Raw genomic sequence first — 17,212 nt, forward strand, 5'->3', positions numbered from 1 at the left:
AGATGCCACTAAATCCTTCACACTTGACTTTTAAGACCCTTTTAAGAACATGAAAGAAAGGAGTGAAATAATTTGAAAATGCCATATATCTTCTAATATCATCCGATTCCTTACAGGCAACATGAAACAACTATAATCTTTTACCTGCAAATATAATTAAGTGCAGAGAAACACATTTTACATTTACACAATGTAATTTTCCTGTTGCTTCTATGAGACGGACCATATTCTAAAGAGCCTCAATACAACCCCCCTGTCTATTGTTTGTCACATTGCCATCTCAGCTTGTGTTTAACCAGTGATCATTTAGAGAGAGAGCCATCACCTGAGGCACTGGTCTCTGGCAAAGTCAAGTAAATCCTGAAAGCTTGTTAATCAGTAGCAGCATGTCTCTCAATGGTTTTCTGACAGTGAATTAAATTGTCTGGGTAGAATAATATCTGCAGTCCTCCACTGCAAATTTCTGTTTTCCTCACATTTTTTCCCCTGACAGATTTAGTTTGTTATATGTCGTCTTTGCGCTTGATGTTTCCTTGTTTTATGTTCTAAAAATAATGAAACTGATCATGGAGGAAGGAGAAGAAGCTTGTGTTTCTGAAGGAAAGTCTGTATGCATAAAAAAAAAGGCGAGTTTTATTTTCTGGACTCTGCAGGTCTGAATATAAAAGTATTCCAAAGCAATTACTTTTCTTCGTCTTGCCCTTTTATCATTTGTGCTTTCTTGGTTCCTTGTTAAAGCTACTTGAACACCCATGATGTCTGTGTGGGCGGGGAGGAAATTAGCTGCTGGAACCACATGTGCTTATGCAGAGCTGTTGGTTGGTGGTTCTGGTGTGCAGTCGCTGGTGGGTGTGATTTCTGTGTTGGAGTTGACATTTAACATGAGCTATTGGTAGGAGTGCTGATACTGTTAGATGGATCATTAAATAGGTACCCAAAAAACATTCTATTTTTAACATTAGTTTATTAAAAAAAACTGTATTGGTGCTGGTAGTCCTCCATCATCGGGTGCAGTAGTTGTAGTTGTCGATGTCTCTGATTTTGATGCATCTCCACTAAACTGTTTCACTTCCTGAATGTGGAGACTAACAAATAAAACTCTGTTCATTGTGTTGTCTGCTTTTATTTTTTGAATACACAGTAATATTGTTGCGACATTTTATTTATTGGAAATTACAGTGATTTCCTGTTATTATAGGATTAGTATCTTGTATGCAGTCCACTGTAGATAGGTTTTTTTTTTTTTTGCTTGAATGAAAACAGAATTTAATCATGTGTGTTATTTTCATTATCTAGGACAGTCTAAATATTATGCGAGTATTTCTCTGACATGAACAAAAAATACAATGACCTTGAGTTTGTGTCTGTTCACACACATCGCTCATTTAAAGCTCAGTACAGCAGTATTTCTGTGATATGTGTGGTTCTAGGCTTTAAGGTTAAAAAATAATACATGGCTATGTTATTTTTATAATAGCAATGCATTAAATGATGAATGTGAAATGGGTCGCTTGTGGCGATGAACCTACAGAGAATTATCACCTGAATCAGCAGCTTTGGCTTTACTGAGATTTATAGTGAGTTTTAGCTCGCCAGCCCACAACCTTACTGTTCACTCTCACTGCTCTCATGTTGTTTTTCGACTGCAGCATGCCCTAAAAACCCACTGTACACTACCTGCCCAGCATCAAACGCCATACAGACAGGGAATCTAGCAGCTAAAGAGTCAGATATTTCCCTCAAGAGTTGATAGAGACCAAAAACCGAGCTATAAGAGTGAATATTAGATTTACATTCAACTACTATTGCTACCACTACATGATGCTAATGTTGTAAAATATACTTGAAAAACGAAAAAGCAAGTTGTGAGCTGATTTAAACCACATCTTCTGGTTCAGAATTGATAACACACACATTATTGGATCAGATGGACTGAATCGTTCTGTGGTTCAACAAAAACAGAACACAACCTTGACAATGAGAGAGAAGTATCGATTTAAAACTGTTTTAATGCTAAACATTTTCAGCATTAATTTGTAGTGCCCTTGGATTTGGTAAATTACTCACATCTAGACCCACATGTATACCTCTCCTTCACTGAATTTCCTGTTATTTGTTACTCTTAACACCCACAACAGCGGAGGTTTTGTTTACCCTGGCTCATTAGTTACTCTATTTTTGGGGCACCGCAAGAAATTCCAATTGCATCAGGGCATCCTGGTTGTTACAGCAGGTTTTTAAAGCTATTTACATACTTATATGTAACAAATTGTATGTTTTTATTTTCTTTGGAAATATTCTTTCACGGAATTAGGATGATGAGTCAACACAGCTGATTAGGTGACGTTACTCATATTTCATGGCTTACTCTCAACCTCAGCAGCGAAGGATGAAACTGTCTTCTTTTCTATTCCATATGTCATTCAGTGAAAGTTGCGTAGAATGAACATGCTGAATAAGTGTAATCAGTGGTAACAAGTTAGAGGAAATATTTCTCTTGAACAGATGTTGATGATAGGAAATCATAGAGTTGCACACATCTGAGTTGTTTTCCAGTGGTGTGAAATTCTCAGGAGAAAAAACAGATTTTAATATTGTTTACAGTGTGGCAGCACATTTCTTATACATTCAGTACATCTTGAAACAATATTTGTGTTTTGATAAGAGCCAAAAGAAGTAATCCTCTAATTTTCAGAGTAATGTCTTTTTGAAAATGTTATTGTGTTTTCTTAAATGAATGTTTTCACAATTTGTGTTGTAATCCATATGCAGGCAATAGCTATTGTTATTGTCGCAACATTGCTGCTTACGTCTTTGAAATACAAACACACACGCACGCACACACACATATCTTTTTCATTTGTTTGTGTTGTGTGACAGCCTGTGATGTCTATCCACAGGATAATGCACTGGGCCAGGCGTATCGAGCAGGAGATTGACAGAGTCTTTCAGCACATCACTGGAGCTCAGCAGTTGAAAGGGGTGAGTGTGTAGCTCTCTTTTTATAGTATACAGGTCGTATCTATCAAAGCGCTGCATAAGAAATGCACTGAGCAGAGAGGTCAGTGTGTAAAAAAAGGTATGAATCCATTAAGCAAAGTAGGTGCATAAAATAAGAAAACAATTATAATCTGCCTTTCAGAAACCTCTTTGGTTTGTTTTTTTTTGGTCGTGATTTTCTGGGACTTCTTACAATGCAGTACAGTCAGTTACACAATGTTTTTGTTTTTCTTTGGACAGACATAAAACTCTGTAATAGCTTTTATGTTCATCTGTTTCCCGAATGCCGAACGTAGCCAACTTTTGCTGGCACTTTGTGTATTGTTTGCAATAATTATCAATCTTGCACACATTGTATGATTGCTACCAAGCAAAAGAAATGCTTGAACAGACGCCCACAGTGGTTAGATTTAGAATATCTAGTATTATGTTTCATGAAGTCATGAGTTTAATAACACCTACAATCATGAATACTAATTCAAAGCTTTCATAAGCTCATCATGTAATGACTGTGTTATTTTTGCCAGTGGAGCAATTCACTTTCAAGAACGGTTTCATTACTTTTGTATTTGTGCAGTTTCATCAAGTTCTCAATGAGATGCATTTTAATGCATTTTACATTACGTGCATTAAGGTAATCTGATTCCAGGCTCTCTGCAGTAACTTGATTTCTAAACTGTCATATCCTGTAAATGAGAAACCTGATTTCCTCATAAAGGATAAATTGTATGGATTTAGAATTGTTTTTTAATGTATTTTGTAAAAAGTGGCTCCAGTGAAAACTGTTGCCAATGAGGTCTGTGGATTATCCAGAGCAACAAGGACTTTGTTAGAAGATGTCTGTGTTGACATTTTTAAAGGATACAGTTGGGGATATTCTATATTTTTCTTAATGTCAACAAATCTCCTGAACAACAGAACAAAAGAACAAAAATAGAGCGATGCCTGCAAGCTAGAATCAGGCAGTCAACTCGAGCTGCACTGTTATACACACATGACATGCCTCACTCCATAATCACAAACCAAGCACACCCTTCCAATCTGGCGGTCTATTTAAGATGCAAAAATTTCCCAGCTCTCCCTCTGCTCTGTCAATGTTGCTGCCTGTCGTTCTGTAAGCGCCACCACCACCACAATGATGTGTTTTTAATAGATTATGGACAACAATGGAGGTCTATGGCGATAACCAATAAGCTATATCAGAACTGAACCACACAGACAACATTTAAAACGTATCTAATGCACTGACTGTCTGTCACACTGCATGCAAATGTCCTAATTACTCATAGCGATCTGGTTTCACCATTTACCTGTTGAGTCCAATAAGTTATCAAGGCTATTAAACATCCTCGCTGTAACAGGTGTCTAGGAATAATGGGTTGTCTCTGAAAAGGTCAATGCCAAAAACAGGACCAAAGATCATCTGTAGGGGGCAAGAGAGCCCTGCTCTGTGAAGATGTGCGGGGGCGTTCCCTCAGCAGAGAGCATTGGCACGTGTCCTCACTGTTTGTGTCACAGCAGAGCAGATGGTCAGCCTGCAGCCTTCAGTAATGCCTTGATGTGAGACTCACTCCTTCATTCAATCCTCATTAATCCCTCCATGCTCCTGAAACACTCTGGATCTGTTAAAGAAATTGTTATACTCTGCTCGTAAAGCTCATTGCAATCTTCTCTTGTCAAGGAAACACGTAATTTAAATGAAACATTATTTTCAATTCCTCAGCCAATAAAAAGAAAAAAATTTTCATTTGCATTTCATTTTGATACAGCCTTGTTTTTGTTTTTTTTAGGAATAAAATCCTGTACTTTGGTTGGGCTGTTCTTTTGATGAAATCCCAAAGCATTTTCTTGTTCTGAAGAAAGCTAACATGTAATTATGTAGTGGATGAGAAAAATCTGTAATCTTATGGCTATTAAAAGGCCCTTAAAGTGCCCCTGAATTTGACATGCTAGCATCTCTGTAAGGCTGTACCCGGCCATAGTGGTGCTTTAAGCTCAATGCTTACATTAGCATGCTAAAGTGAACACAATGACAGTGCTAAAATACTGATGTTAAGCCGCTTTAGCTTAATGTTTACCATGTCCATGTTAGTTCAGTGTGTTAGCATACTAATAGTTGGTAAGCACTAAGACAAAGTACAGCTGAGGCTGAGAGGGAATTTAATTTGTTTTTGCAGTATCATGACAAATAGAAATTGTGACCTGATGGTGGCTCTAGATCAAAAGTCAGGAAATCTCCAAAGTGATTGGAGTTTAGGGGGACATGCATATCTGTACCAAATTTCATGACATTTTAGTCAAAACCAAAAATATCAACCACATGGTAGAGACAGTCAGTAAGTTTAAACCTTTGGTAACCATAATGTTTTGTATTGTTTAATTGAATTGCAATCTAACATGTAGATGTTAATGTAAAACTTCACTGCTAGAGGCCCCTAAGTCTTGCACACTGAACCAGCAACAGTGGTACATCTGAATCACATCTTGATTCTGAATACATTTTACACAGGACCTAGTTCGTCTCCGACAGCACACAGAAACACCCTGTTCATTACTGCATATTCCCATCTGTACGGCGTGGGCCAATGAAGCATCTGGTCAGTATAAAACTTGAGGGATGTCTTGAAGTTCATTTCATGAAGTCCATTTATAGGGAGAGGGCTGTCATACAGTATGTATGCAGGTTTCCCAAATGTATTCATCCAGGTCACTGGCTGTCTTGTTTTCATCTTCCTGTCTGACATCTTTCCTCGGGAGGTAGAGAGTGCGGTGGCCTAAAACCCACCAGGCAGCAGCTCGTAGAAAGACACTGTCACTGTCTTATCCCCAGAATATCTGATAATGATGAACCTCTTGAACTCCCAGTCATCATGGTTTCTGTGTGTAATAATGTACAGCAGAAGACAACGTTTGTGTAGTTAGATACTGTAGGCAAAAAAAAGAAGAATATAAAAAAATTGATATATTCTTTTTGGAGAGGTCTTGAATGTGGGCCCCTGTCAGCTAAGCCCATGAAAGTTTCTCCTTGTACTCCTGTTTGTGAATAGACATGTGGCAGTATTTCATGCCAAAATATACCAGCCTTATCTGTAGCCATTAGCAAATAGACTTTGGGCTTTGGGCTTTGGGCTTTGAATCCCATCACTTTCACTAGAAACCAATAAGAATAACCAGGTTTTGACTGTAAAGGGTATCGATTAAATGAAAATCTTATTAATCTTAAATGGTTAATCTTAAAAAATCACATAGAGCAGAGATTAAACAAACTTAATATACAGTAATATAATTAAAATGGTGTAATGATGTAGTGAAATTAATTATTAAATGGTGATAAGAAAAGTAAAAGTGAACCATTTATTAAAAACAGTGTCTGTTTCTACATGTCAGTGAATCTACTCAGTGAAATCTTTGTCTTCCAGTATTTATTCGATTCTGAGCACAACTAAAAAAAAATGTTATGCAGCTTGTTATTTGTTTTTACAAGTTAAGTTTTAAAGTAGAAATTAGTTTGAAACTAAATAGTCACTCAGATGCAGTTCAAATGTGTCCTCACTCTAGTATCTTTCCCAGATGACTCCTAATGACCCACAAAGGTCTCTGGTGTATGAAATCTTAAGGAATACTTTGTAAGGATGTTGAAAGGCCACATTTCAGATTCTCTGAATGTAACTGACGTGTTTCATGTGTGGTCTAATTTAACTTCAATACCTCTGGAGACGGGCATTAGGAGCAGAATCTGGGTGAATCTGGGTGAATCTGGTTTGTTCAGTTTGCAGTGAGCTTTAGACCGGGGTCAGAATATAATGAAAAGGGAAAACAGTTATTTCACCTTTTCACAGACAGCCTCACACAGTAGTCTGTGACTCAGCTGTGTACATTAAAATAAATCTAGTCTTCTGGCTTAAATAGGCTATAAATTCCCACTTATTTCTGAAATATTTGTCATCTCTGGCTTAAAATAGACTTCAACCTTCAACTCCACCGGAAGACATTATTAGTGAGGGTTTATTGATAGACACATGGGTTTAGGGGCAGCTGTGGCTCAGGAGGTAGAGTGGATTGTCCACCAATTAGAAGATTGGTTGTTTCGCTCCCAACTGCATTTTGAAGTGTCCTTTGGAAGATACTAGTCTCCAATTTTCTTCCAATGCTGTGCATCGGTGTGTGAATGAGTTAGTTTCTGTTTGTGGAAGCCATTGCCATCAGTGTATGAATGGCTGTATGTGGCATGGAGTGTGAAGTACTTCGAGTGGTCAGAAGACTAGAAAGGTGCAGTGATGGAAAAACTGTGAAGAACCACTCGTACTCGATGAAGAGTTCAGGAGGCCTTGATGACTTCCACAGCAGAATTTATTGAGGCTCAGCCGAGGAGAACAAGATCAGCAATACATGTGTAACACGTTGCAGTTGCTAACCCAATTCTGAAGGCTATCTCCTGCCAGGGAATATTAATAATATTATAATAATATTAATAATAATACAAACATAGACCCGCGAGATCTAGTAGTGTCCCAAATATGGCCCTAACTTACACAGCTACTGTACATATGTGTGAAGATCCAATTGGGTAGTGGTTCAAAACAACCTCTAAAAAACCTACGCTATCCTAATGAGACTGTCAGTCTGGCCAAATTAAGAGGCTGTGACCTGTGACCTTATTTAGGTTAATAGACACTTTTTTTAATTCTAGTTGAAGATTTCAGGATTTAATCAGAACAGTGACCTAAGCAAAGTGATGAATTTGTCAATACCTAAATTGGTGGGGTCGGATCCACTTTTGTTGATTTGGGATAGAGCCATGTGATGGATGTTTTATAGTGGCTTTTAATTTGTTTAACACTTCATTGTATTCCAGCTTTATTCCTTGTTTGAATAGTTTGTTATTTCTTGTTTTCCTACTGTCTAGGCGTCCAGTAATGTTCAGTTTATCAAGATTTTGTATCATAAACAAACAAACAAACAAACTCTCTGCAAAGGTTCAGCTTTAGTTCAATGTACCTTCCCACGCATTAGTTTGAAGCCGAAGGGCACGTGCAGAAAGTAATCTGCAATAAAATAATCAGGTTCACTGTTTACATGGTTCAGTTTTTGTTTTGTTTGTTATTTATTTTATTTATTTATTTATTTATTTTATTAATTTAATCACTGTTCAATCTGAGGTGTTTATGCGGAGCGTTTTTATTCTGTTTTAGCTTTGAAAGCGATTATAACCGAAATATTAGGTGTAGTGTTTTTGTCATTTTGGTATGAAATTCCAGTTATGTGATTCTTCAGTGGAAACATCTTTCAAAGACAGCAAACATTGTGTGTGAGAAGATGAGAAGATTGCATGAAAGGATCCATATTTAGATTCTGTTTGAACACACAAACACAACAATTGACTTTTTCCCCTGTGTCCTCAGAATTTACATAGAAAAAGGATTTTGCAAATTCATGAGCTTTAAATTATAAGGTTCTGTCTGCTTGTGATGTTCATGTCAAACTTCCCAGCATCTGTTTCTTTAAATGTTTAATTCTTTAGTCTAGTCAAAACACAGTTAGAAATGGTTATTTTTCAAAATAAACCACACAGATTCTGCTGATATCAATCAATTGCACTAATGGTAACACAGGCTCATGTTAAGTCAGCTTAGACGATATGTCGAAGGTTGACATTAAGTCAGCAGAAACAGTATTAATATAATGACTGTGCAGCTGTTATTGCTCTTAATTTTTTTACTTTATCCATTAAAAATTTACAGATATACAATGAAGAGAGACGACGGTTTAGTCTGGTGAAGAATCAGCCTCGGAAGATTGTGGAGAAGGTGGCCTCAGACATAGAGAAACTCCTGGCTAAGAAGCGCAAAGCACTTGATGTGAGTACATGTTTCTGACTAATGTTGATCCCACTGACTGTGCTGTTTTACCTGCTACTTATTTCTTCTTTTGTTTTTAACCATCATTTTTTTCCCTGCAAATGAAGTGATCTCGCTCAGAACTACGTTCTGCAGTTTTGAGTAATAGATTAAAGAAGCTTTTTGCTAATTAAGTTTAGATTTAATATAATTCCATATAATGATAATGTAGTACTAAATTCATACATTTATTGAATAACAAAAAAGTATTTGATTAACAGAATTCCTGATGTTTCAGTGTTGTTCCACTCGTGATTGGAGAAATACTAACTCCTCTAATGTGAGTGTTTCTCTGTTTTCAACATTTAGAGGTTGGCCAGTGAAGCAGAGCGGCTCCAGCGAGAGCATCTATGGCAGGATGGGATCAAGGTAAAGCTCCAGTTTTCTGTTTTGTCACTTACAATCTGGTATGTAAATATTTACAGTTGTGGATAATGCTAATGAAAGCATATACACGTAATCGGTGACACCTCAATCTGATCCATCCTATATGCTGTGAACAAATAAAATATGATAGTGAACACATCTTCCTCACATGTCTGAACAAGTTCACACATTAGGTCACTATTTTTGTCTGCAGTCCTGTACCCTCTACGCACCGGCGCTGCTCAACATGAACTGATCTGTTACCTGTAGTTATCTCCCACTCCATTACGGGCTGAACTCGACCCGTTATTATAAGACCCGACTTGACCTGTGATTAAATATAAGCTCGGAGCTGCTGCCGGGCAAAGCTCAGGGAGCAGAATACTGTTGGGGCACACAACGGCAAGAGGTTATATATAAAGGATACAAATAAATAAAAATGCACTGAGAATGCAGATTGCAGAGGCAGAAACAGCCTCCAGCTTTCAGTGGATTATTTTTCCTTCTGCTTAGAACCAATTCCTTGTCAGAATATCACATTCACACTTCTCTGAAGTCCTGCTCACTCCTCTACGCACAGCTGGCACAGTGTGGGCACCTTCATTAATTATTTAAATTGTTTGATGAGACACCAGCGATAACTAACCTTATGCACACTAACTAGAATTTTTTTCCCGTTGTATAAATGAGGACAGATATTTTGAAAATAGATTTAAGTTTAAAATACATGAATGAGGCTTCTTATGCAGAGGAGGAGCAGAGTTGAAATGTTTTATTAATTAGGCTGTATTCATTGTTTGCACAACTATGGTTCACACTCTGTCCCTCTGTTCCATCTGTTGCTGTGTGTGATGAGAGGAGTTTATGTGATTGGTCATTACTGAAGCTCGCCACGACTCCACCTGCTGATTCTGTATTCCTCCCACTAATAATGTTTTCAGCCTCTCTTCCATGTTGTGCCCAGCTGCACCTGCACCTGTGTGTGTCGTCATCAAAATTGCTAAAAATGTACTGGTCATGTCCATTTATGTTTGCAACTATAGATTTTGCTTGTGTTTGCATCTGCAACCTATTTCAGGAAAATAGAGCCCTTAAATATCAATTCCCCAGAGTGACACTGCATTTTGCACCTAAAATAGAGCTCTTAAGTTTTTGCACAACATAGTTTTTTTGAATTTTGTAAAGTTGTGTCTTTCATGTCTTTTAGTGGATCTGAACTTACGGTGATCCACCATAATGTGTGTCAGTGAAAATATATGATAGTGGAAAGAGAAGAAGTTTGTTTGAAGTTTTAGTTTTGTTTACACTGTTGTTTTAAATTCACAAGTCTTGGAGAAAAGTAAACTATGTCTGAACTTATTCACAATAATGTTTTTCGATATATACTATCGTCATTGATACATCTAGTGTAGATATACAACAGGTTTACAACAATATTGTTTTTTGCAGGCTCAATAATTCATTAAGAATATTTTGAACATCAAATGACGGTAAAAGAATAAAGATGAAGTATTTCCTCACATAGTGGAAGTGTTACGCAGTCAAATTTAACCACTAATGTAAATTCTGACCAGATGGATATGTCTCTGAGCGCTGTGACTCTAAATGGGACGACCTGAGAAAGAAAGAACATTTACACCAGTCAGCTGAGCAGATCCCTCAGCGCTCAGCTGGCTCAACAGATGACTGAGTGCACTCAGCCGTGCGGTTCTGTTGAGTCCGACACACATTGGCATTCCACTTTTCCACTTGGTCTACTTCATTTGCCCAACAAAATGAGATGGGGTTAACCTCATCCTCTCACTTGGCCTCTCACATCATTCTCTGAGGCACTGAGTCCCTCTGTCATTTTAAAAGAGACCAGAGATTTCTGCATGTTTTAGCCCATTCATAGAAAATGGTCTCGACTTTCCAACAGCGTCAAATGTTTTCTAAAGCATGCCATAAGCTTTTAGACTGATTTCCTACCCTTTAAGGAGCCACTGTATTCCAGTATCAGTATGATGGAAATCTGGAAATTTCTGAGGAGTTGCAGAGATTCCAAAATGACTTTAAGTGTCTGAATTCCTATTGCTTCTTCTCTCCTGTTCTCTGCAAAACAAATGGACCTGATAGCTGTCAACCTCAATCTCAATAAACTGAATTTAGATTAGTCTATATAAGACTGGAAACAGCTAGCCTGTCTCTGTCCAAAGGCAACAATTTCTTTTTACCTCTAAAGCTCCCAGATTAGCATGTTATATCTCCAGAAATTCACTGCATCAGGCAAGAAATAGTTTTGTAACCCAAAATAAAACCATTGTTGTTTTCATGCTTTGTTTGGTATTGATTTTGTTAACTAACTAATGGCCCGGGTTGGAATCCGGCCCATGGACCCTCTGCTGCATGTCTTTCCCTCTCTCCTCCCGCCATTCATGTCACTCAAGTCAAACTATTGCTTTAAAGGTCCAGTGTGTAACATTTAGGAGGAGCTATTTGCAGAAATGGAATATAATATTCATAGGTATGTTTTCAGGGGTGGGTGATAGGAATTTTTATCTTATACAATTCTGAATCAGTGCACGAATGGCAAACAGTTTTGACGATTTAACGTTACTTAATACATTTCTGTTGACAGAACAAATAAGACATTACTCAATTACGAGGGCACAGTGTAGCACCTGGACGGTATATGGCGCATACATACTAGAGTAATCCTGTAGTAGTGTTTGGGCACATTTTGGATTTAATGATGCAATAATTATCTTTAATGCACTTTAATTAGCTCATCAAGACCAGTTCTCTGAGCTGTCAGTTATGTTTCATTGATTGAGCAATGTCACTGGCTGACAATGGCTAGATTCAGAGCTGTACTCCTGTGAGGGCGGGAGCTCTGTATTACTAACAGCAAGAGGACAAACAGCGGACAGAGAGAGACTTGTCATATTTAGCTAAATTGTAATATAGGTGAAAGCCCTCTTTCGAGACAAGATTTGGTAATCAAAACAGGCCAAAAATAGTCACAAAGCAGTCACCGAGTAGATGTCATGCTTATTCTGAAGTATGTTAGGTCTCTTCTAAAACTAAGAGTAACAGATGGCGATGCTCTACCCAAGCCTGACAGCCTGTCTACTGATTCATTATGTGACAGTACCGAGCAGAAAACAATAGCAAACATTTGGTGCTTACAGCTTCACAAATGGAAGGATTTGTTGCTTTTCCCTATGTTTCTTTCACTTTAATGGGCATTTGTCACCGTGGTTGCTATTTTAGAGATGCAACAATAGATTAATGAATTGCAAAATGGATAGATTAACAATATCTGTCCCCCCATTTATGTGACATTTACATATGAACTGCAGTGGTCTATCTCGCTGTCAGTGAACATATTTGAAACTAATAAGAGAATTTGGGAGGCAAATGAATGAAAAAGTTCAAAAAAGTTTTGTCTTGGAGATCGATACAGTTTATTACAGTTTAATACATTAATTATAATTAATTTAAATTAACCCTAATTAGGTACTCTCCATGTGTCATATCTGCATCTGTTTTCTTCTAGGAGCTGGACATGGCTTATTATGACTCAAAGGCAGAGCTGGATTATGTGAGTAAGGGACCAACAAACTGATTTGTCTGTTTTGTTTTTGTTCACTGAGGCCATTCAACAGTAGGACGATTACTTGGCGTGTTGTAAGTGAATGATTAAAATAAATAGATATAGATAAAAAGGGGTAACAGTAGTTGTTGTAATAGTGCTGATGAAAAGATGCTTTCTCATGTTCTCATAGTATTCCATGGATGGAGAAGGAGAGGTGGAAAATCCTTCGCACATCAAGCTGGAGTTTGTGTATGATCCAAACTTTAAGAATAATGTCAACTATTCGTACACAGCCGTTCAGATTCCCACAGATATTTATAAAGGAGGCAAGTGACCTTCTTATTTTATTGTTTTTTTACACAGAACTGTGGAAATATGTCATGTTTCTAATGATCAGATTTATTTTACACATTTAAGGAGCATATCTAAAAAGTTTTACTCTTTCCCCCATCAGCTCCAGTCATTCTAAATGAGTTGAACTGGACGCAGGCGCTGGAGAAAGTGTTCATGGAGAACAGTCAGGAGGATCCGTCATTGCTGTGGCAAGCGTTTGGGAGTGCGACAGGAGTCACTCGCTACTACCCAGGTAGGATTTTAACAGCCATTCCTGTGCTTCCTAACCTCATGTTGAATATTATTCAATCTATATATAATATAGATTGAATAGTATGAGTGAAACATCTTTCTTTTTTTTCAGCCACACCTTGGAAAGCCCCTGATAAAATCGACTTGTATGACGTCAGGAGGAGGCCCTGGTACAGTATTCTGCTTAAAGCATCTTTTCATGTTGGCCTATCACAGGTGCAGTAGCTTTACAGTGTTTTGCATCCTCTCTTTTTCTTTGTCACAGGTACATCCAGGGAGCCTCATCCCCCAAAGATATGGTCATTCTTGTTGATGTGTAAGTATTTAATGATGTTTCAAATAGTTTGATTTGTAACTTTCTTGGGTTTAGTTATTGGCTTACATGTGAATGTAGCATAAGTATACTGTTAAAACAGAAATGCGTGCTGCTTCTACTTCTCGCTGTGCACTTGTGAATTGAAAAAAAAAAAAAACCCAAACCTTTTTGATTTCTCTTGCAGTTTTAAATAATTAAGTGGTGCTGAAATCCATCTGGAAGTTTTCCACAGCCTTTCTTGCACTTCTATTTCTCTCTCACGAGTGAACTGAAGAGACTGTCAATGGTGTTATTTCACATAAGTGAGCAGCTTCTTCGGCCGTCTGGTCCCATAGGCCAGCAAAACTAGATGAAAGAAGCTAGACTGAAGTTGTTTTGTAGTAGAAAAACAGCGCACCTGGCACTGACTGCACCGAAACCAGCTGAGAGCGCAGCTCTTATTGCTTATCATGTGTAACGGCATAAAGGTTAAGTTAGAAATTATTCAGACACAAGAGCAAAGTCTGAATGCCACGTACAAGATGTTGTTTTGAGGTCTATAACTGGAGAAACAGCAGAACGTACAGTAGATACAATTTAATGAGACATGAAGACCCTTTACTATTTAAAGGAATAATTTGACATTTTGGGATATACACTTATACGCTTATTTGCTTCCCAGCAGAGAGACAGTTGAGGAGATTGATACCATTCTTCTGTCTGTCTGTTAAATATAAGGCAACAGCCATGAGAGGCAGTTGGTTAGCCTAGCTTAGCACAAAGTCTAGGAACAGACTTTGTGCTATGTTATGCTATGTTGTGCATCTAACTCTTCACCAGAAACCATTTATCCCAAACTGTTGCTTAAAGCTTCAACGTGGTCCGACCAAATTTTGTTTCCTGTTTCTATGGCAACAGATAGTATAGCGTGTTTTGCTGAGTGTATTCAGCCTCAGTCACGGTCAAGTACCGCAGCCTGCTATGACACTGCACTGTCCCCATGGTTGCAATTCACTGAGGTGATAATGGACCGTTCATTGGCACTCTCTGCGAGGTTAATCCTATTATTGAGTTGAATGAGGAAAACAGGAGAGTAGCCCTCATGAATGACCTTTCATCAACATGAAACATTTGTTTACATACATGCGCATCGAAGTTGTCAGAGAGGCAGCCGTGTATTCAAGTTCAAACAGGAAACAACGAGTAATGAATTCATAGGCTCTTTATTTATTCAGAAAGTATTTAGGGACTAAATAGCGTTTGTCCATATTCACTGGAGTTACATTAAGGTTTTTTTGGTCTTGCAGTTTCAGCAGCACTGCGGAAAATTGTGTTTGGGTTAATGTAAAGTGTACATTAGTGCATTCCTCTTCGGGAGGAGGAAATGGAAATGCGAACAAATAGTCGCTAAAAAGGATTTATCACTGCTGATTAACCACTGCGGCAGGGGAAATTACATCTATGATTGAACATTTGGAGGAAGCATGTTTAAAGTTTTTAGCATTACTAAAGACTTACGTCTGGAAAGTCAGAGGGAGAGAGAGCGTGTATTGTAATGTAAGCAGTTAATTATACTGAAATAGACCTAATGGATTTTTAAAAATCAGTTTAGGCAACCATATCAGAGGGGATTAAAAGTTTACCAACAAAAACTCATAATTCCTTAAGCTCTACAAGTTATTTGACCAAAGGAGTCTTAAACAGCACAGACATTAGGTCTTATTTAGCAGTACTTTATTCATATCCACTGCAGATGGAGTCATGTACTGTACACCTAGTAAATGCTTAGCTGAAACATGTGCTGCTGAATCCTTTTGCAAACCTCTATATAAAAACCTTTGTGATTGTGTGTGTCTATATCTCTGTGTATGTCTTTAAACTTGTGACTGAGATGATACTTGTGTGTTTCCTCAGGAGCGGCAGTGTCAGTGGACTCACCCTGAAACTGATCAAAGCGTCAGTGATGGAAATGCTGGACACTTTGTCTGATGATGACTACGTCAACGTAGCCAGGGTTAGCATCTAGCACTTACTGACTGGTTCTCCATTATTTCACATCTGTCTATCTTGGCTTTGTTGTACTTGTTTTACTTAATTTCAGTCACTACACATTTAAGCCCAAACTGTGCCTCCTGCTGTGTTCTAGTTTAACGAGAAGGCCGAGGCTGTGGTTCCCTGCTTCAAACATCTCGTCCAGGCTAATGTGCGCAACAAAAAGATCTTCAAGGATGCAGTGCAGCAAATGCAGGCTAAAGGCACCACTGACTACAAGTCTGGATTTCATTTTGCCTTCAACCAGCTGTTAAATGTAAATGAAGTATTGATTTACATCGTGTCAATACTAGCGTCTACACACAGTGTTTTGCTGTATTGACCAAAACTACTGTTCATTCTCATTCATCTCCCTTTTTAAATGTATTTTTCAGAAGACAAATGTCCCTCGGGCCAACTGCAATAAAATAATCATGCTATTTACCGATGGAGGAGAGGACAGAGCTCAGGATGTCTTCATGCAATACAACTGGCCCAACAAAACGGTTGGTTTCTTCTGATCCTCACACAACAGACACCTCTCAGTCACATCCAGCATTTCAAAAGCATGCTGTGTCTTAATCACCCTCTGAAAACTGGTGTTTCATTTGTTCCTCCGAAGGTTCGAGTTTTCACCTTTTCTGTGGGTCAACACAACTATGATGTCACACCTTTACAGTGGATCGCATGCACCAATAAAGGTGAGCTGAATTTTGTATGTGATTCATTCATTTTATTTTATTCCCCGTATCACATACACATGCATCCCTTCACCTGTACCACTATTTATTTAAAACTATTAATTATGTAAAACTGTAAACCCTTTTTTTATACATTTGAATTGTCAATGTTTACGTTGCTTTGGTCAAGTATTTTGTTTGCTCGGAGTGCTAGAAATTGGGCGTTTCAACCATTTATCTTTTACTTTAAGTTGACAGTTTCACCAGTTTATTCATTACTTTGACATATTATTACTTTTACTGTTATTGCTATTTCAACTCGCTTTCTAACTAGTTTTCATAAACTCTTACTTTTTGTTGTGGTTGAATTTACTAAAGATCAATATAAAACAAATATAAGTATAATAAGTATAATCTTATTTGGCTTTGGAAAATTGTTAATTTTACTTAAAATATGTGTGTGTATATTTTTTCTTAATCAAATTACAACTGCTACTTTTTTGGTTGAGTTTGGTTAAGTAGTTGAGTTTTACTCCATATATCCCCATATGCAATATTGATACTATAGAAGGTTTTCAGAGTTAATGTTATAATAATAAATAGTCTTCACTTTATGCCTAGACAGGATCAGTTGTATAAGTTGGACTGTAAAGCATCACCAGTAAAGCACATGTATTTTTAGCTTAACAGATAATTCATTGCTATACCAGGCCCACTCAGTGTATCTTTAAAAGTCTGTATATTTATTAATCAATACCCAGACAAATAACAAATAAATAAA

The 17,212-nt window shown here is 37.6% G+C and overlaps 1 protein-coding gene across 1 annotated transcript in view; it reads left to right on the forward strand.

Moving 5' to 3' along the window:
• Window positions 1-17,212, forward strand: part of LOC118328831 (voltage-dependent calcium channel subunit alpha-2/delta-2-like) — a 35,107-nt gene that overhangs the window by 7,012 nt on the left and 10,883 nt on the right. The window contains exons 2-13 of the mRNA XM_035662745.1: window positions 2,901-2,982; window positions 8,742-8,858; window positions 9,207-9,266; window positions 12,802-12,846; window positions 13,031-13,166; window positions 13,295-13,426; window positions 13,538-13,595; window positions 13,691-13,741; window positions 15,635-15,734; window positions 15,867-16,028; window positions 16,147-16,257; window positions 16,374-16,452. Of these exons, the coding sequence (XP_035518638.1) occupies window positions 2,901-2,982; window positions 8,742-8,858; window positions 9,207-9,266; window positions 12,802-12,846; window positions 13,031-13,166; window positions 13,295-13,426; window positions 13,538-13,595; window positions 13,691-13,741; window positions 15,635-15,734; window positions 15,867-16,028; window positions 16,147-16,257; window positions 16,374-16,452 (1,133 nt within the window). The remainder of the gene's footprint in view (window positions 1-2,900; window positions 2,983-8,741; window positions 8,859-9,206; window positions 9,267-12,801; window positions 12,847-13,030; window positions 13,167-13,294; window positions 13,427-13,537; window positions 13,596-13,690; window positions 13,742-15,634; window positions 15,735-15,866; window positions 16,029-16,146; window positions 16,258-16,373; window positions 16,453-17,212) is intronic.

This window comes from Morone saxatilis, unplaced genomic scaffold (assembly GCF_004916995.1).
Source record: "Morone saxatilis isolate NCDOM2014 unplaced genomic scaffold, NCSU_SB_2.0 Contig18, whole genome shotgun sequence".
Taxonomy (NCBI): Eukaryota; Metazoa; Chordata; class Actinopteri; family Moronidae; genus Morone; species Morone saxatilis.